Source organism: Prosopis cineraria, unplaced genomic scaffold (genome assembly GCF_029017545.1).
Source record: "Prosopis cineraria cultivar Desert tree isolate PC_DT_omini unplaced genomic scaffold, ASM2901754v1 PC8, whole genome shotgun sequence".
Classification (NCBI taxonomy): domain Eukaryota; kingdom Viridiplantae; phylum Streptophyta; class Magnoliopsida; order Fabales; family Fabaceae; genus Prosopis; species Prosopis cineraria.
The window spans coordinates 13529828-13551966 of NW_026555339.1; the positions used below are offsets into that span (position 1 = coordinate 13529828).

General features: G+C 31.7%; 3 protein-coding genes across 3 annotated transcripts; 2 read left to right on the plus strand and 1 right to left on the minus strand.

Annotated features, from left to right (window-relative positions):
- The first annotated feature begins 1116 nt into the window (after positions 1-1116).
- On the plus strand, positions 1117-4054 carry LOC129317334 (GDSL esterase/lipase At1g71250-like). Its single transcript, XM_054961678.1, has 4 exons — positions 1117-1263; positions 1344-1517; positions 2294-2963; positions 3659-4054. The coding sequence occupies exons 1-4, from the start codon at positions 1117-1119 to the stop codon at positions 3886-3888; spliced, it is 1221 nt and encodes a 406-aa protein (XP_054817653.1). The 3' UTR covers positions 3889-4054.
- A 291-nt stretch (positions 4055-4345) lies between these two features.
- On the plus strand, positions 4346-6225 carry LOC129318012 (geranylgeranyl diphosphate reductase, chloroplastic-like). Its single transcript, XM_054962497.1, has one exon. The coding sequence runs from the start codon at positions 4519-4521 to the stop codon at positions 5881-5883; it is 1365 nt and encodes a 454-aa protein (XP_054818472.1). The 5' UTR covers positions 4346-4518; the 3' UTR covers positions 5884-6225.
- Positions 6226-10518: 4293 nt separating this feature from the next.
- LOC129317335 (benzyl alcohol O-benzoyltransferase-like) lies at positions 10519-15359 on the minus strand. Its single transcript, XM_054961680.1, has 4 exons — positions 14822-15359; positions 13000-13041; positions 11566-11819; positions 10519-11125 (listed from the first exon to the last, which is right to left on the minus strand). Exons 1-4 carry the CDS (start codon positions 15269-15271, stop codon positions 10519-10521), a joined length of 1353 nt encoding a protein of 450 aa, XP_054817655.1. The 5' UTR covers positions 15272-15359.
- Between the last annotated feature and the right edge of the window lie 6780 nt (positions 15360-22139).

Genomic DNA, 22139 nt, shown 5'->3' on the forward strand with positions numbered 1-22139 from the left:
TGATGGTGACTTGATTGTTGTATCATGCATGTCTTAGTATCTGCCTCTTTTATTGTGTGAAATTTGTATGAATAATCAGAAAGAAAGCACTCGAGGGCATTATTTAAGGTCTAAATTTGAAGGGGTTGGCGATGAGGATGAAGGTGACCGAAGATGGAAATTTCAATCTCGAGAATAAAATTTTAGGTTTCACCAATCCTATGTGGATAGGCTTTACCACTCTTAATTCATCCTACCAAACATCTTAATCATGAGCTTTATCAATTCCAGTACCTTAGTCCCTACCCTCCAATGCCTATATGTTTAACATGTTCAAGGGACAAGTGGGATTTTCCTAAGAATTAGTCGTTTCTCGGGTCTATAATCTCAATTTAAAAAAAAATATTTAAAATTCAATTCCTAAAATTGTGTGCCGAATACGTTATTTTTCTTTGAGAAAAAAAGCCTGATTTAGTGCCTGTCAAATTTAGCGGACATGGACGTGGCCTACCAATAGCTTTGCTTATTTGCAAATTAATTTGATGATCTTTGACTTTTATGTATCTATTTTATGGATAATTAAAATTAAAGTATAAACCATGAATTTATAATCTAGTTTGATAATAAATCTCCGAGTGTTTAAGTTTGTATAATTATTTTTTGCCTTCAACTTTGTCAATTATTTCGTTAAGGAACGTGACATTTGGGAGTTGGGAGCTGAATTAAAAAAAAAAAAAACTTTTAATACCTTAAAGCGTACGAAAATTATTTATGGGGAAAAAAAGAGTTTAGAAGAATCTATTTTGAACCATATGCGAAATTTCACTAATTTTACTATCTAGCTGAAAGTACAATTTTTTTGAAAGATTTAAATGTAATTACCTGCTTTAAAATTTAAAAATATTTTGTAAATTGATCTTATGTTTAAGAAAAATAATAATAAACTCAGTCAAAAAACAATAATCATAGTAGGAAAAAATTATTATGACTAGAACAGGAAGGTCTTGACAAGAATTTCTACCATGTTTTAAAAACCGATCATACCAAATTGCAAGCTTTATTTTTATTTTATTTTTTAGCCAATTTTTACATATAATCAAAGAAATAAGTAGTAGGCCAAGTTCTCTCTCCTTGATTATGCCTGCGATTAACTCCATAATCACAGGAACTTATTCAAATGATTTCAGTGTCATAGACGAGTTCTTGAAGCTTGAGCTGAAGAAGAGAACGCAATTTGAGAGGGAAAAAGACAAATATAAACGAAAACGAAAAGAGAATGAGATGGTTTGTTGTTCTTCCTTCTCTTCTACCTGCTATCGTTCTACTAACGAATTCGCTGAGCCTAGTTCATGGCCGATTCCCAGAGACAACCACCATGGCCAGTTCGAGAATTGGCTCGAATATCTCCGCATTGTATGTGTTGGGCGATTCTTCCGTTGATTGCGGAAACAACACTCTGTTCTATCCTCTGCTTCATGCTCGTTTCTCTCTCTATTCTTGCGATGGCTCCGATGCTTCCCTTCTTCCTCAATTACTTGGTAAATTTATTTTTCTTTGTCTTCCCTGTTTCTTGTTCCTTTTCTTGACCTGCATCTGGATTTCTTGATGAAATCGGGGAATCTCGTCAGCATGAATATGTGTTGCTCAATCCATATATATATATATATATATATGAAAATCTTAATCAAAGAAACCTCCATTTCGCCAATATTTGAAGTTAACACTAGGAGATCTTAATTCATGCAACTCATTGTGAGTAATGATAATCTGTTCAATGAATTTACGCACAATCCATAACCTCTTGTTGAACATTTGAAGGACATCCAGGCAGTGAAAATTCACTTTTCCGAATTATCCACTGATTAAACTCACATCCTTCCTCTAGTCCCTACTTGCATGGGACCCTTGTTAGCTGTTCTTAGATACGCTTTAGTGGTTAGTAGAATTCTTCCATGCACACTTGTATTAAAAATCTATTATGAACACTGGTTGCAAGGATAACACAACTTGGCACAGTGTTTAAACGTAATTAAAACATCATACTGTATTTTATCAGAGATTCAGCAATTTTATCAGTAAATTCTGTTACTTGCAACAACCACTGTAGAGAGTTTTTATTCTTTAATTTTGTGTTCGCTTAATGTTTTATATGCACATAAGAATTAATGCTGCTTGTATAATTAAAGAGTGTAAGTAGTTAACGGATATTACCAAAATGGCTTGTGAGCAAATAATTTTACCGCATGAAACACTCAGAATAATGATTTTTTATTGACTTGTTACTTAACTTGATACATTATTATATGTACTTCAGAATCTCTCTTCTGAAGAAATCTTTCTTGCAGGGGAGAAAATAGGATTGCCATTAATCCGTCCGTTTTATAGCCAAAATGGGTCTCTGAATGAGGTACTTAAGGGCCTCAACTTTGGATCAACACAAGCAACAATCATGAGCAGAAGGGGCAGACAGAGCCACCAGTCTCTCACCCAACAACTCCGTCAAGTTTCTGAGACTTTACAGCTCTTGCAGCTGCATCTTAGAGAGGACACTGCGCTTCAATTCACGAAGTCTTCCATCTTCATCCTCTCGTTTGGCAAAGAAGATTACACTGATCTCCTCCTCGGTAACATCTCCAGCAAAGTATTCAATTACAATGTCCATGACTTCGCCACCATTTTAGTCAATCAAATGACAAATGCATTGAGGTATCTTTATGACATAAATGCAAGAAAGATCATATGCTTGGGAATAGTTCCTTTGGGATTCACCCCACGTGTGGCCTGGATTTGCAATCGGGCATCATCAGCAGGAGATGATCATGGTAAGAGTTGCGTGGATCAAGCCAATAAGTTGGTCTTAGAATACAATAAATTGCTTGCTAAGCATATCGAGGAGCTTAATAAGGAGTTCACTGATGCCCATATCGTGTTCTGTGATGTATATGAAGGACTAATGGAGATCATGAAAAAGGGAAATCTTTATGGTATGTTTTATTTTTCACAATTCGTATAAATTTTATCTTAAAAATGAACCATATAGGTTAGAGATGCAAAGTTCCAATGACTAGAAAATAGATCTTGAGTTGTCGGGAAGCAGAATCCAGCCATGTCACTTAAGTTATGAGTTCATGCGTCTTTAGCTTTGGAGGCCACTAACCAATGGTTTTGATTTTGAAGGCGGCAAAATTAAGCAAATAAATCAGTGAAATAAAGAGAGAAATTATAAACCCTATTGATGACACAATTTAACATTTTGTTATTTGATTGTTGTGTTTTCAGAAAACAATGGTATAAGATAATGCATTTGAAATTTTCTGACTTGTTAATTGACCTACTCTTGTTGTATACTGCGCCTATGGCAGCATCTGTCCTTCGCAGATTAATTGAAAAGCAATGCATTGATTTCATTTTTCTTTTTTGACCAACATGCATTAATTTCATTTTACTCTTGATGTTTAATGTCTTGTCTCAAGCATTTGAAGATTCGATATCATTGTCAGAGCCTATAAGCCTTATTATGCATTTCCTAAATGTGAGAAATTAACAATACTCCGGTACAATGTTCAGGATTTGAATTTAAATCCAGGTAGATGAATAGTGAATCTTCCACAAAGTCAACCATTTTTGTTTTTAATACATAGATATATTGATGATCATAAATTTCTCTATCGATGTACAGGTTTTGATGACACAAAAAGTGCATGTTGTGGGCTTGGTTTGTACAATGCTACAGTTGGCTGCATCTCCATGGACACAGCCTGTGATCAAGCTTCAAGCCATGTTTGGTGGGACTTACTCAACCCCACTTACGCAGTGAACTCCATTCTAGCTAATGCAGCCTGGTCTGGCCATCCCTTCTCTGGCCTTTGCCACCCTCTCACCATCCATGAACTAGTCACCAAAGCCTAAGCACCTTGCTTGAGAAAAATCAGAGCTTATTCATTTCCTTTTTCCTAATGTAAATGTAAATTTTGTACAATTAGCTCTTATCCCCCCGCCCCACTTTAAATAACATTAAAACTTCTGTTGCAGTTTGTTACGTGTATGTAGCTTTTATGTTGCTAAACTTGCTTTCCTTGCTTCACTTTCAAATATAACTTGCAAATTAGTAAATGTCTTGCAGAAAAGATTTTATTATTTGGAGTTTAACCTGTCTTGAAAAGCTCGAGTCCAAATGTCCAATCTCAGGTAAAATAATCTCAAAAGGGTGTATATTTTGAAAAGTGTGGCTTGGCATGATGAATATTAAAATAGCCTGTAGGACATATCACAGTGCAGAACCTTGTCTTTGTTCCCCATCACTGCATTAAAGTATGAATTAAGAATTTCAAGTTGGGGCTTTGGCTTATTGTTGGTCTTTAGTAATAGCAAATCATAACAAGGGTGGAATGCTATATTTGCCTTTTCACTTTTAAGCAACAGTGTGAATGCACATTAACTGATTAGTTTAGCTAATTTCAGCTTCGTGTTTCTCTTCGGTATTGATTAGTTTAGTTGAGTAAAACCCTAAATTGCAGAGCTCATAGCTCAACATTTTCCATGGCTGCTCAAATTTACCATCTCCAATCTACCTTTTTACCTTCACTATCCGCCAAAAACCGAAGCCCAGAATTTAAACCCTATTCTTTCACGATCTCAGCCTTCAAATCCGGGATCTCATCCATTGCCGGCCGAAAGCTACGAGCAGCCGTGATTGGTGGCGGCCCCGCCGGTTCATCTGCCGCTGAGGCCCTAGCGGCCGGCGGCATTGAGACCTTCCTCTTCGAGCGCAACCCGCCAACAGTTGCCAAGCCATGTGGTGGCGCCATCCCGCTCTGCATGCTCGAGGAGTTCAACATCCCGCTCGAGCTCATTGATCGCCAGGTCAATCGCGTGAAGATCTTCTCCCCTTCCAACATCGCCGTCGATTTCGGCAAAACGCTCAAGCCTTACGAGTTCATCGCCATGCTCCGCCGCGAGGTTCTCGATTCGTTCCTCCGGTCACGAGCACAATCTGCCGGCGCTAATCTCATAGCCGGCCTCGTCACGAATCTCGTGGTCCCGACCTCGCCGATCTCACCCTACATCGTTCACTACACCGCCAAGAACAACTCCCGGGGCACTATTGCCGTCGACGTCGTGATCGGTGCAGACGGCGCTAACAGCCGAGTCGCCAAATCAATCGACGCCGGTAGCTACACTTGCGCCATCGCCTTCCAGGAGAGAATCAAATTACCAGATGAGAAAATGGCATATTACGAAAATCTCGCCGAGATGTACGTTGGCAGCGATGTCTCGCCAGACTTCTACGCATGGGTTTTCCCGAAATGCGACCACGTGGCAGTGGGCACTGGTACTGTGTGCCTCAAACATGACATTAGGTTATACCAAAAAGGAATCCGAGAAAGAGTCAAGCCGAAGATCAACGGTGGAAAAGTGATCAAAGTGGAGGCCCACCCGATACCCGAACACCCTCGTCCGGTTCGGGTCAGAGGACGCGTGGCGCTCGTAGGTGACGCGGCCGGGTACGTAACGAAGTGTTCAGGGGAAGGAATATACTTTGCCGCGAAGTCAGGAAGGATGTGTGGAAACGCTGTCGTAAAGGCATCCGAAGGTGGGATGAAGATGATTGACGAGAGTGATTTGAGGAGGGAGTACTTGAAGGAGTGGGATGCGAAGTATATAAGCACTTTTAGGTTTCTGGATTTGCTTCAGAGGGTATTTTACGGTAGTAACGCGTGCAGGGAGGCTCTGGTGGAGCTGTGTGGGGATGAGTACGTGCAACGCATGTCGTTTGAGAGCTACTTGTATAAGAAGCTGGCAGATGGGGATAGGTTGGAGGATGTAAAGATGGTGGCCAACACTATTGGGAGCTTGATGAGAAGTAAGATTCTGGGAAAAGAGATGCAGAAATTGGTAATATAGAGAATTTTTTCTTAACCTCGGTGCATTTTTTTGCAGTCTAAGTTATTTTGGGGTCGAGACCTTTTTTTTTTTTAATTTTAAATTATTTCAAGTCCTACAATTTCCTGCAATGTTACTGTGTTGTTTGTTGGCCGTTTAATTGGGAGAGAATGATAAATAAGAACCTTGCAAAAATTTTAATATTGAAATATGATAAAAAGAATACTGAAATTTGAGAACATTAATATTCTTATAAAGTTTTTATTTATCATTCTCCTTTTAATTGGGCTTATGAGTAATTTACACTGAACAAGGCAATGCACTATATCGTTATAAACGCCGTGCGTTAAGATTACAGTAAAATCAGCTTCAGGGTGATGGATTAGCGTTTGAAGTGTCTAATGTATCCTTTTCTAACATGGCTTGTCATGCTTTGCTTTATCAATTTTATTTTTCTTTTTTTCTTGGATTGTTGATTTCTATGTAAAATATGATGCATTTTGATGTCATAATGTCAAACTGTAGAGTTATGTATTTTATTATGATTTTTCAAATATCTTTGAAAAATCATTGAAAATACAAATAGTCTCCTGTTTTGAGACTATAAAATATCAGAATATATCTTCTTTTATATAAAAGTTATTGATCTAAAAGAAAGGCAAAAACAATAGAAAGACGGTATTATAAAGAATATTAGAGAAAAAATATATTGGAAGCTTGTTGGCGGCGGAAACCCGTGAAGACCTAGCAGGCTCTACACTGTGGTGAGTTTCTCATCTTCCTTTTCTGCTATTCTGGGTGCCTCGCTTCTTAGTCTGCTCATGTAGTTTCTTACTACTATGTCTTCTTGATTTAGATATATTGTTCTTCTCTCTCCTCTTAACTTGAAATACTGTGCGTGTCTGTGGGGTTTTCATATTTCTGGTATATAATCTTGTTGATTTCGCTGATCAAGCTTGCCTTTTGTCTAGGTAGAGTATAGATTGTTTAGTTTTCTGGATAAATTCCAAGAAGATGATTTCATTGTTTAATCAAGAGTGTCAATATGGGAATGTAAATTAACAGAGCAAGAGAAATTATATTGCTAGTATTTTTGTGCACTATTATGTAATGTTTGGTGGATGGAAAAGTGTTTTCTGAAAAGAAAATAAGAAGTGTACTTATCCTTTTTTTTTTGTGGATCTATTTGGGAAGTAAGAAATCCCCTTGACATCTCTACATAGAATTCTCAATGAAAAAACACAGATAAAATGCTGATCTTTGAATAGAAAAAAGAGTGGATCCACAAGTCCCTAATGAATTGGCTTAGCTTATTTGAAAAAAGTCTTATTCTTTCGAAGATCTATCTTGTGTTTGATATTACGTGGTTCCACTTTGGAAGAACTCTGAATCATTCTCTGTAATCCCATCCTCTTCATCATAAATAATAATTTGCTTGCCCCGAAATGACTAGGTTCAACAAGGAAACCTCAATTCATTGGCCTTTTAATACAATCAAATAGAAGGCTCCAATAGTGCCATATTCTAGGAGTTCTCATGCCATGTAATTGAATAAAGGAAGAACATAAATCATCAATTTTTATAATTTCATGAAGTTGTACTTTTGGTCTTTATAATTTTTTTATAGTGTTTTCAATTCTTATAATTTCAAAAATATTGGGTGAAGTTTGTTTTATAGGTCTTTATAATTTCAGTTTTTCAGTATTTTTAGCTCTTATAAGCACTGAAAATATTGGAAAAAAATTATAAGGATTAAAAGTAAAATTCGATGAGACCATAGGGATGAAAAATTATGTTTTTCTTGAATAAATCCTTCTTTATTTGTTCTGAGTTGATGATTTTTTCCTCTTCTTCAAACTCCGATTCACATTTCCTATTTTCTTTTTAAAAAAACAATTTTATGTGTAATAAACATGCAATTATTGTTTAACCGGATGGCTCTGCATGTACGGGCGTAAATAGGCGAGTGTCTTGGTGTGTTTTTTTAACAATATATTGTTGCTTTGCTGAAGTTGTAGAGTAGCAATTGCATGGGGAAAAGTTTTACCAAGGGAAGCTGAATTATTTAGCGAGATAGGTAAAAATCTTGTTAGTTTGGATGCAACTTGTTGCTGATTCATTAATCTTACAACATCTTTTGTTTTCTAGATTTTTTTCCGTATAAGCTATAAATCCTTGAATATTTTCTTTTTTGGTGCATGAATTGTTTTTCATGTCTGCAAACTCAATTTAGCAAGTATATTTGTTGATGATATGATGTTCGCTTGGTATATATGAGAATCTTCTTTTTTATGATAGATGTATGAGAATTCCTAAAATTCAAGCTTTGAATCTAAAAAATGAATAAAAACTAGTTATTTTTATATGACACTGCAGTGGTAACATTACTTATTATTTGCATGTTTGACTTTAGAATAAAATTTCTGACTTAATTGATACCACATACATGCGGTTCTTCCTTTGTTACAAGCACAAGAAAATATAATCTCGTCTTTTGTTGGGGCAAAAAAAAAAAAAAAAAAAACCCAACTACCTAATATTTTGTATACTACATATTGAATTTGTTAGGGAATTATGCCTTTGAGTTCATATCGCCTTACATGCAGACTTTATGTATTAAGAGTTTTATTTTTAAACAAAGGAGAATATAGTAGTAGATTCCTATACTTATGTTGTGTTTTTTGAGTTCTTATAGTTTTATTTCATTGTTTGTAATTTCTTTAGTTTGATCCGTTTATAATGTTAGTTCTTATCGTTTTAAAAATTCATGTAATGTGTGTGTGTGTGTGTGTTTTTTTTTTTTCTTTTTTTACGGAAACTTTATGCGGCTGCTGTAGTATATATTTTTCTGTTAAAACAAGAGATAGAATTTTAAACAATTATAGAAGACAAGGCCGTTCAAATCATATTTAAACAATCTAAATCTAACTATTATTTCTGTAATATATATATATATATATATATCACTTCTATATTGTTGTTGTAAAGCAGCAGACAACGAGATCCCTTCACCATGTTTCAATCAATAAATCAAGGAATGATGTTTCAGTCATTTTTAATTTCATTTGATAAGATGAACATGTGTTTTGGTACACGTATTTATAATGTTTATAGTTCTACCTGAATTCAATTTTTTTTTTTGGCCGAACAATTATACCTGAATTCAGATAGAACCAAGTGTGTATGTTGTGGGGTATGTGTGTGTGGGTCTAGTGTTTATAGCCAAATCAATTCATCTAGGACAATTTTTAAGTATTCAGATCTATATTCTTTATAACCCAAATTCAGCCAGGACATTTTTTTTTAATCTTTATACGTAAAGCCATGTGTTTTGTTACACGTAAAATTCTATGATGTTTATAACATGCTTCATAGATAGTTTAATTTATTAATTATTAGTGGTGGATGCGTGTCTAAATTAAAGAGGTTATGACTAGTAGTACATAGGAATGTGTTCACGTGTCTGAGAAAATTATCAGACTCAATAATATTTATTGTACTAGATATATGTAGTGTGTGTGTATATCAGTATATATATATATATTACACTTCTTTCAGTTCCTATTATAAAATAACTCTAATTAACTATTTCGCTAGAATTAATAAGATGTGATTAAATTATTAATTTTATTTAAAAATAAAATAATTTTTTTATTTTACTCATATTTAATTGAAAATTTTTCAAATTGCATTGTATTATATTTTCTTTCATAGTTAATGATATGAAATAGGAATAATATCAGAAAACCTTAATTAATACATCATCAAGTCATTTATAATAACTAATAATATAAGGACCACCCATCTCTTGTAAAAGGCATCTTAAAATAAGAACTAAATACTGCATATAATGTCTGGTAGATAGAAAAATATTTTTTAGTGAAGAAAATGAGAAATGCAACTATCTCATTTTCTTTTTAGGTATTTTTTTATTTTCTTTAATTTTTAGAAAATGCTTTTGTATATACTGAATATGTAATAAGTTTATTGATTTTTCTTCTTTGCCAACAAAAGCTAAACTTTAGATATTATAGCACCTCCGAACCAATTTATGAGAAACACCTTATTGTTAAATAAAGTCGGAGGTGTTATTATTCATTAGTCATTAACACCCACTATATACTCCCTCTTATCCTTAATTAATACATAATATAATGTATAAAGTTAGAGTAATTAATTTTATTCTTAATCTTACCCTTGTTTATTTTATGGTTTGAATTCTCTAAACAATAATTTATTACAATTATTAATTGCAAAGAACGATAAAATTTTAAAAGTATATATATAATTTTTTAATAATTTTTAAATAATAACTAACATTTTTTCATAAATTCAAAATTAATTAACTTTAACCTATATAAAAGGAATATTTATCAACGATATTAATACATAAGCTTCATTACTATATTTTGGGACATAAATTTATAGCAAGTGGCATCAATTAACACTTTGAGAAGACATCAAATATAAATTAAACTTGTTCTCTGGAGGCATTGACAATCCTAACAAATGAATACTAAGAAGCATTCAAGAAGATCAATATTTTTGGTGTAGGGAATCCATTCTTCAACTTCTGCACAATAATAATGCACCAAGTAGCTAGTAGCTAGTAGCTAGCAACGTAGTTCATCATCAATGGTTAATTGATTAATTAGATCACTCCAGACCTTTATGTATAAGATCCAACTCTTTAGCAAACCTATCCATGCATTCAAGCGGCAAGCACATAGGTATAACTCTTCCTTCTTCTCCCTTACTGTTTCTAAATCCAACATAGAAACCTAGTCCTGAAAATGTCCCAAGTCCACTCATTGCAACACCACCATACACTGCCTTGCCCCAACCAAAATCAACGTCTTTAAATCCAAGACGTGACAGATCCGATACCATAAACGATGATCTTACTGTCGTGAAGCTTCGTCGTCCTCTTACCACCATAAGATCAGCCACAGAGTGAAAATACTCATCATTCACTTCATCTTTCGCTTTCATCCCTACCTCCAACGCAAACCCTAATGGACTCTTACAGAGCTTCCCGATAGTGGAAATTGCAGTTGGATACACGAAGGCATTCCCATAGTAACCTTCTGGTAATGGAGGGTTGAATCTGTTATTACGTCCCGAACGTGCGTTGGTGATAAGCATGACACGAACTTCTTTGAGGGGGTCAAGTTGTAAGGCTTTTGTATGGCAACACCAAAGGCATGTCGTGACGACGTCATATGAGGTGGAGAGAGATAGGTGGTCGGGGAGTATATTAAATCTAATATCTCAATTCATATATGATCTAATAAGATAGAATAAAGTGACATGTGTGTATCTGAAGAATCCATTAATCGCTTAAGATAGCTCGATTTCCTCGAGTGTGGACAAATGCATAACCCACTGTACCCTAAAGTCTTCACAGAGTGCAGAGATAATAGAGTAGAAAAAAATGTATCGTGTGTGTAGTGGTTATTGACTGATCAACTTATAAAGATCAGATCAATAATCACTTTATTAAATAATTATATTTCATTATTTTTGATTCAGTCAGTTAAGAGATAAAAAATAACTGACGGCTACTGAGTTATGAGTTGGGCCTCTATCCATTGGGCTCACTTGTGTAATTCATCTATCACGGTCCACACAAGATTATAATGACCAATCTGCTTAAGCTTATTAATTAATGTTAATCCATAAATAAAATTCCAATAGAGTAACCTACGGAGGGAAGAAACCTCAGTGGGTCTGAAGAAGAAAGAGTGATGGACCATGTCTATGATAGAAAGGGGGTTGTTGCCAACCATTTCACGATACTCATGATGAGTGCATGTAATGTTTGGTAAGTCTCTTACGTTTAAAAGCTCTCCATGCCATACAGGTAGAATTGAAGGTTCAATTGCTCCGTTGGCTATTTCGGCCATGGCTTTCATGAATTGGACAATACCAGGTCCATCACTCATACTGTGATTCATGTGAAGAGCTAAGATTTTTTTTTTTAAACTAGTAAAGGGGAAAGATGCATTAAATGGAAAGAGAACAAAGTTTAAGCTATAAGCCAAAAGCAAAGGCAACAATACAAAAAGAAACAAAATAACATCTAGCTGATCCCCTCTTGATTATGAATAGAAAAGAACTGTTGTGAGGTAGTTTGAAACGAGCATAAATTTTTAAAGAGTATTGATGAAAGAGGGAGTGAAGGTTCACGAATCCAACCCAAAGGTTCCACTCCTTTAGAAGCAGAGGCAGCAAGATAATTCACAATAAGATTCCCTAATCGTCTAACCGGAGAAAAGCATAGCAAAGGAAAAGATTCGGTACACTGTATTAGATCATATAACAGCCCATGAAACAATCAATTACAACTATCATAGCATTTAGATGATAAGGCTATAAAAAGATCTTGGTGGTCAAACCCCAAAACTATAGATTGATAAATTTCAACCTGAAGTAAAGAAAGAGCTTTCTAACAGGCACGTAGTTCAAACATAAACCCAGATGAAGCAATGACACTTTCACACCAGCCCTTGATGAAATTGCATGAATGATCTCTCCACACTATGCCTATACCAGCCTGGCTAGAAGTTAGAAATGAGCCATCACAATTTACTTTAAGTACATTCAGTGAAGGGGGCATCCATATTCTAGACATAGGTTCAATAGCAAGTTCTTCCTTAAATTTTACTTTTCAAAATTCAGAGATAGCAGCATTAGTAATTGATACTACTGAGAAAGGATCAACAATAGCCCTAAAAATGATTGAGGCTGATTTCAACTTCCAAATATTCCAGCATAAGTTGGCAATATACAGTTTGCCAAAATCATCAATTAAAGAGTCATGGAGGAAAAACTTACAGCACCAACAATCAAAAGATGTAATATGAGTAGCATCAATCTTCAAGGTCAAAAACAACCAAACCAAGCTTGCTTGGCCCAATTACAGAGAAGAAGCATATGCTTAACAGTTTCAAGATGTGAATGACATATGGGGCATAGCAGATCAATTGTATATTTCCTGTTATAGAGTGCATGTTTGGTGGCAAGAGAGTTATTCAAAGCTCTCCAAAGAAAATGTTTGATTTTTGGTTGAAGCTTGAGCTGCCAAATACATTTCCAGAGATCAATAGAGATAACTGATGAGGTACTAGGAGCTATGCAAAGAGCTAAGATGGAACCACCACACTTGAGACGTGTTACCTACGTACAATATAATTGATGGGATAGGTATGCTCTTTAGAGTTTTTATGTTATAAACCTATAAAGTTCTTGTGGAATTTAGAGAGAAGAAAAAGGGTTGGAGAAAATAATGATGAAGTTGAATTTTATGCATCAGTACGAAGAAGATCACTGTGAGGGAGAGAAAAAGATTAAGAATAATAGAAGCTAAGTCTACAAACAAAAGCTAGAGAGGATCTTATAAGAATTTTCTATAAGGATTTAATTAGCCATGGATATTGCACTTTCAAATTTTTGATGATTTTTTCCTAAATTTTATGAGAATTTTAAGGAATTCTTTTGCAATTTTTTTTTTGAGTGAGTAGTGGATACTGAAGGAACAATTGTGTTTCATTTCCAATTAAAATCAGTGTTAGTGCTAACAATTATAACTATTTTTATTTGAAGTTCAATTATTTTATCATAAACAAGATATTAGCCATTGGCAAAAAAAGTTAAGATGCATTTTTACCCCTAAACTTTTTCTCAAAGACCAATTTTTCTCTTGTACTAATAAGTGAAACAATATTACCTCTAAATTTTTTTTTTAGGAGCGCTAGACATTTTGTAGAAAGTTTTTTTTTGCTATTAAAAAAAATAAGTTGAAGGTAAAATTGTTCCACTTATGAGTACATGGCAAAATTGTTCTTCGAGAAAAAGTTTAGAAATAAAAATGTATCTTAATCCTTGATAAAAAAATGTATATCAAAAACTCAAACAATCTATCAAACAGTCTAGCAAAATTCCTATAGTGAGAGGAGCCTAGCTACACATTGTATTAATCGGTTATGGTACTTATCAAGTGATGAGCACCACTTGATGAACATTTGGACGGTCCAAATTTTTAACTTTTTTATTTGTATTATAAAAAATTATAAAATTTTAATAAATCAATTTTATTATCAACTTGGAGTCTTGGACAATGAAGATTTGATCAAGATAGTTCAATTTAATATTAATCTTTTTTAAATTTTTTTTATAAATTGACTATCTAGATATACTTTGGACAGATTGGATCCAGAGTACATATATAAATAGTCAATTTTAAAAAATTAATATTAAATTATATCATTCAAATTAAATTTGTATTGTCCATATTGATGATGAAATAGATTTATTAAAATTTTATCTTTTTTATTTTAATAAGTATAAAATAAAATTGATAAATGTAGACTAAACCCTAAACCTATATCCAACGAAAAAACAAAAACAAAGACTCAAATAATCTTGAGTAGATGTACCTGACTTCTACTAAATGAAACTTATGAAAGGCTGTCCTTTTAGCCCTTGCTTAATTTTAGACTCAAACATTATTAACATAAGGTTTTGAAAAAAAGAACATAATATAAATCGTATAAATTAATGTGCTCGTTCCTAACTAAGGTTCGCGTACCATATTGCATTGATGTTTTGTATAGCAGTCACTAAGCTAGATTAAAAATAGCGAGACATGTAGTTATATCTTTCTCTATTAATACACACATATTTTAAACTAACTGTCAAATGTTGTCTTCTAGAACTGATCAAATGTTAGACATGAAAGACAATATTTGTCGGTTATATCTAAATAACTATTAAGTAAAGTCATCCTTGGGCCTTCAATATATGACACTACTTTATTTGACAGTTAATATCAAATAAATGAGGTCAAAAATAACAGTCAAGTAAAGGGTTTTTTATGGTAGTGACAATTACCTTTTAAGTATGGAGTGTCGATTATTTTACAAACTAATTACAAGAAAAATATGAGTGCAAAAGGTACCTGAATAAGCACGAGAGGACAGTGAAGGTTTCCATCAGAACCAAGAGGAGAGTAAAGCAGACCTTCAAAGCATGGAAATGGAGGTTGAAGATCATCACCAAACTGTTGAAGAGCGACGTCAGCATCAGCCTCAATGAACATGACACCTTCTTCGTTACATTCCACCATAAGTTTGCGACCTTCACCTTCCCTCAGTCTTCCTGCGAAAGGATAGTAAAACAGAAGTGTTTGAGCCAACGCATCTCTGATCACTTTGACTGGATCTTTTCCTGCCATGGAAAGCTGAAAACGATACAATTGTACGATTGGAGTTTGGACAGGTAAGCCATCTTGGTCATCTAAGTCAGATAAAAGCTTCATGCCATGAGGAGTAGGCTTTGCCGGAGATATTAGCTCTGGTTGGCGCCTCCTCAACGTAAAGACAGGATCTGAAAGACAGTGCAGTGCCATTATTATATTGTGTGTTATCTGAAATGACAATGGAAGAGAAACACGATAGAGAGTAGATTGAGAGGTGTGGTGGAGCCTTTTATTTGAAGCTCTCATATTTACCGATGTACATCATCATCTTCTTTTGACATGTGTTGGTTAAGGTAAATTGGAAAATAATAAAGACACTAAAGACTCACATGAGATAATAGATAAAAGTTAAAATATTTTTATTTTTTTAAAATTTTCAAGGAATTAAAAAAGTTATAAATTAATGATGTTTCCAAAATTTGTATAGATATGATCTATCGATTAAAGTTACCACTCATACTTTATATAATGATGCATTCGAAACATCATTGTCATATTTTCTCAAAAAATATGATAAAATATAGTATTAGTTACTACATTGATCCTATTAATAACAACTTATATAAACAAACACTACTAACTGACATTACTTCTTGTAGAGAGGGTTATAGTTGGTTGGGTTTGATCAAACACCAAAACGGTGATTTTTTTACAGCACATTTATGTGAGAAAACATCCAAAATTTTGTGAGGATATCATTTCTTACAGAATTTCTCATACCAGAAATTTTGTCACTAAAACATCAAATGAAAAAAAAAATATTTCACAAAAACAAAACATTAAGAACCATTTTTCATGCCGTTATTTGTAGGAAGATCTCACAATCTTTGAAACCGCGAGAGATTCTAACATAATGATTTTGAGAGAAGTTATTTCAATGTAAATCTAAGATAAAATATAGTATTAGTTACTTCTTGTACATAAACGGTATGAGAATTTCTCGTACATAAACGGTATGAGAATTTCTCTCATATTGTTATGCTATGAGAATTTTCTATAACCATGCTCTGTGAAAAATTCTCACGTACAACACATGTATTGTGAGAGAAATTTGTTAGTTTCTCATAATGATGTATCATAAAAAAAGTACAAACTAATGCCATGTCACTTGCCACCTTGCTCCATGTTAGTTGCCACATATGCATTAGTTAATCTCACATCACATAACACCTTATGCCATATCAAGCACCACTTGTGCATCTAACTCATGCCACATCACCTACCCCACTTAGCGCCATGTCACTCACCATGTGTGGGCTATCGCATACCATATCATCTGCCACATTACCACCTCATGCCACACGTCACTTGCCACCTCACGCTATGTCACCTTCATCATGCCATATCATTTATTTATTACAAAATTTGTCAAAATCAAAACTTAAACCTTTAATTATCTTTCACCTTCCAAGTCTTTGTGTCTTCCTTCTTTACTAGTTGAATTAAAACACACCTGCAATTATTATATGTGAAATTAAATATATATTAACTTTATATATATATATATATATTAGATAATATATTACTAAAAGGATATACATATATTATATTTTATTTTAATTAATAATATAATATGACTATTTATATTATATTTTTAATAAAATATTATTTTTATCAACAAATACTATTTTTGTTAGAAAAATGAACTTAAAAAAATTTAAATATTAAATAATTTCTTATAAACATTTTAACCAATTTAAAAATAAACCAATTTATAAAGTTTATTTTTAAATTGAAGTAATTAAATATATAATTTATTTATAATATGTATTATATTAGTTTATGTTAGGGACCAAAACAATGTTTATGTTAAATATCTTTTACCTTTATTTCCCCAAATTTTTCTCAAAAACTAATAAATGAATGATTAAATTTTTATCTTCTCCCAAAATGATTAAATGTTTTCCTTCCTTTCTTAAAAATAAATTTTACCTATAATTTTTCAATTATCTTAAAATTTATTTTAATAAAAAAATTAATTTTAATCATAAATTTTGTTAATAGTCATTTTGAACAATTTTTAACTTTTAATGAATACCAATAGCTCACAATGCAAAATAATTATAAGGATATCATATGTGATCAATCAATCTAAATAACTTCTAATCATTACCTACCTCAAAATAATAAGCTGAAAAAATCCGGGCCAAGCCTAAATAGCTGAATTCTTTTTTTTATTAATAAAATTCAAATCTTAATTTTTTTAAGATATAAATTGAAATTGGTTCAGCTTGAAAGCACTAGGTGTTGGGGCCAAGGTTAGCTATATGGCCTTTTTTTTTTTTTAATAAAGTTAATGAGTATCCATTCATTATTATTTACTTAAGGATATCAAGAGCTCCTAGAGAAAAAATTTCTTAGTATTTTTATACACTATTGTAAAAAGAATATATACTTAAATAACTTCTTCAAACCTATTATTGATGAGAATTTCTCACATTTAATAATATAGTAAGAAATTATTCACAATAATAATTTTTCACGGATAAGAACTTGAGAGAAATTCTCTTAACATATAAATTTTGAGAAAATTTTATATTTACTTTATTTTATTATAAAATATTTCTATGCTTAAAAATGTAGATAAAAATATTTATGGTTTGATCTTAAACAAAATCAATATTATCTGAATATTTTTAATTACTTAGTAATAAAATTCATATAAAATAAAAAAAATACACAATTAAATACATTTTTATAAATCTAATTTTTTAGTTAATTAATACTATTTAATAAAATTATTTAAAAAATAAATATCTACTTAAATAACTTTCTCACAACGATTATCAATGAAAATTTCTCACCACTAATAAACTGTGAGAAATATTTAAGATAATAATTTCTTACAGATACAAATTTGAAAAAGGTTCTCTTAACATATTATCTATGAGAAATACTTAAAATAAATAACTTGAAAAGTTTTCTCGCAGATAATGTGTCAAATGAAGTTCTCATCATTAAGCTGATCATGATAAATGTTTGCTCAAAAGACTTTCTCATGGAAACTATTTAAAAAGAATTTCTCATAGTGTAAAATCTATGAGAATTACTTATGAGCACAAATTTCATGAGAAATTCTCATAGATAAAAAGCGTAGGAACTCTATCATTTAAAAATGTTTATTACGAGCACAAATTTAATGAGAATTTCTTTTACATATATTTTTCATAAGAAGTTGTTTTTATTATGTTTTGATAATATTTTTTTTTCTCACGATTGCCAACTGTGAAAAAGTTGCCTCCAAATTGGCACCATAATGCGCTATAATTTTTGCAAATTTTCTCACGCACAGATAATTTTTTCATATCATAGCTGTGAGAAAATAATGTGAGAAATCATGCATAAACTGATTTTTTGTGTAGGAACTTGACAAGAAATTCTCATGTTTCAATTGATGTGAGAAATTTTCTTAAAGAAAAGACTGTTTTCTTGTAATGAAATTGGAGAATGATAAAGATACAGAGACTTACATGAGAAATTAGAGATATGTTAAAAGATTGTTAATTCTTTTTTAAATTTTCAATGAATAAAAAAGTTATAATTAACGACTACTTATGGTTTCCAAAAGTAGCATAGATATGATCTATCGATTAAAGTTATCACTCATGCTTTATAATAATGAATTCGAAACATCATTGTCATATTTTTTTTTAAATATGTCATGTTATTTTTTTTTCTTAAAAAAATGTAGTAGTAGTTACTACAATAATCCTATTAATAACAACTTATAGTATAAATAAACACTACTAACCGAAATTACTTCTCGTGGATAGGGTTAGAATTGTTTGGGTTTGATATATAAAAGTACTATTTTATATTAGTTTTACTTTATTTGTGAAAAATGTATTACGTACTCTTAAATATTATTTTCTCAAAGCATATATGTTGTTTTAATTTTATGGATATAAATTAATTAGATGTATGTGATAGGGCAAGCAATAGCTCCACCTTCCAAATTTTATCGGACGTACTTTCCAACTCCACGTTCCATCACAATCATGTTATTAAGATTATCAAACCCAAGAGGTTGAATAGACATGTGAATTTAATTCCTAAATTCGCAGTATGAAATGGCAAGTCTTAGTTTTTTTTATTACTCATAGATATTCTTTTATTAAAAACTAATTTTATTTGAGACATATTCAGGTGTCAAATCTTCGGGCACTTTTTCAAATAAAAATTCAAACTTTAATTCACTACACTGTGATTGTCTAATTTTTTTAGTTAAATCTAACTCCATTGATTAAGTTTTGGTCTCAAATGGCCTTTCAAAAATTCAAGTAACCTAAGTCTTAATCCTTTCTTTGTAAATGTGAACATTCACAAAAGCAGTGCTCAAGTTCAATGACGAACATGCATGCATACTGTCGCATTTTAGCCCTTGAGTTTGGAATGCCATTCAAGTTCTTCAATGGGAAAATTTCAGCCGAGACTCATTGATCAAACATAATAAAAAGGAAAGCCCTGATGTCTGAAATTTCATTGCGAACCAAAGGAAGTTAAATGTAATTATGTTGAGAGAAATGACCAAATTAACACTCTTTTTAAATTTTTTAAAAAATGCTTCTTCAGTTAAAAAATGGACAAATTTCACAATCATGAGAGCATTGTTGAAATCTCTGAGATGGCAGGGAGCAATTGGAGGTTTTGTGGAGGAAATGGAGGAGAGAAGATAGTGAGAGAACGGGTTTAGGAAAGAAGAGTTTGACAATAAAGGTCTTGGAGAGTGAGAAACATGTATCCTAATTCGGAGAGAACGTTGATCGGCTGCATCGAGAATTGTCTCATGGGAGAGAAAGAGGAAAGAGAGAAGGTTTTTTTTTTCCTTTAATTTATAAAAGAGGGTTAATGAACAACTATTGTAAGAAAATGAACAATTTTAGTATGGAGATTTAACAACTTTTTTTTTATCATGACAACAATATTAAGAATAAAATTAAGTAAAACTATACACACAAACAACTTCTGTAGAAAAAGTAAACACTTCAGAATGGTAATAAACAAATTAAACAATAATATTAAGAATAAAATCAAATGAAGTTATGTGCATAAACAATTCTTTTAGGAAAAAATTAAACATTTTAATATGAAAAATGAAAAATTTTAGAACTGTGAATTTACAACTTTTTGTTTTGGCCATGACAACAGCATTAAAATTAAAATCAAGTGAAATTATACATATAAACAATTTTGATAGAAAAAATAACCACCTTAATATAGTAAATGAATGATTTTGGTGTGAGAAATTTTGCAACTCTTTTTAATTTACGTGATTAATTTGCAAAGGTGTACACAAGTTATTTATTTTCCAATTCAAGCTGTTCATTTTCCCTCCCTTAAAATGAAGTTGTTTATTGTCCATATTGAAGTGTTTACTTTTTCTGTAGAAGTTGCTTATATATGTAGCTTCATTTCACTTTATTTTTAGTGATCATGTTGGAAAGAGTTATAAATTGTCTATAAGTCATTTATTGCCCATATTGAAGTGATTACTTTTTCTATAGGAATTATTTGTATGCGAGCTTAACTTGATTTTATTCTTAATATTGTTATTATGGTGAATGAAGTTGTAAATTCTTCATACTAAAATTATACATTAACCCTCTTTTAAATTAAAAAAAAAAAAACCTTCCCCCCTTCTCCCTTCTCTCTCCTATGAAACTATCCTTGACGCAGCTGATGTTCTCTCCAATTCAGGCTACATGTCCATGTCTTTCACTCTCTAGGCTCTTTACCCAACTCTTTCCCAAATTCTCTCACCATCTTTTCTCCCCCATTTCCTCCACAAAACCTACAATTGCTCCTCGCCAGCTCGGATATTCTAATGATGTTGCCTCTTGATCGTGAAATTTGGCCATTTCTAACTAAATCTTTTTTAAAAAAATAAATTAAAAGAAAATTTATTTTATCATTTCTCTCAACATTTTAATTTCATTTCACTCTCCTTATTTATAGTGAAGTTTCAAAATCTAAGGGCTTTCCTTTATTCAAGGGTCATAAATGGCATTTCAAAAATTTACGGGGATAAAAGTGTCAATTAGGTTTGAACTTTAAAGGCTATCTAGGTGTCATTGTCCCCTTTTAATTTTAAATTCTAAATATTGTTTAAATAATAATATATAAATATTTTACTTTTAATAATATATTCCAGATCTCCTTATTAAAAAAATATAAAAAAATTTAATTGAGTTACATTGCCAAATAAATAAATTAATTGTTAACAAATTAACACCATATCTAATATTTGTTCTTATTTAATAAGATGTCTCACTTAAAAAGTTGTTAAGTGAATTATTTATCAAGGATATCTTTTGTAAAACCCTCTAGAATTAATTATCCATTAAAAAATTAAAAATAACTTATATTTTTAAATATCTAACATTAAAGAGTGCTTTATATTTTTAAAGAGAAAGGTATAAGAAAAAAAAAACAGAAATGGATGTTACCACAAGAAATTTTTTAAATGCAGGAATCCAGTTAAGCGCACCAATATAGACGCTAGCTACATGTTAATGACAAGTCTTGGTTATAGTCCTATCGTTGGAAAATATTTTTGAAAAAGAAAAAAATGATTTTAGTCTACATAATTTTAAATTAGTTAATTAAAACGTAATCCATGAATTTTGACTAATTATTATTCTATCTTTATAGTTTTGACTCAATTATAATTTAATATTTAAAGTTTAATTCGATATAATTCAGTTCTTATAGTTTAAATTATTTAAAATATTAGTTCTTATATTTTAAAAAATAAAATTATAAAAACTAAAGCTATTTTTTAAATTCATAGAGTAACATTTGAAAGCACTAAAACCATAAAGACTACTCTCTCCATTCAAAAATGTAGGACATTTTTTAAGGAATTGAATGTTTAAAAATGTAAGGCATTTTTAATCTTTCGAGGTATCATCATAGCTTTTTCTTCAAAAGTGCCCTTATTGATAATAACTTTATATTTATTATAAGGTGTTTAATAGGGGTAAATATAAAAAGATAGGGTTAATTTGAAAGTAAACAA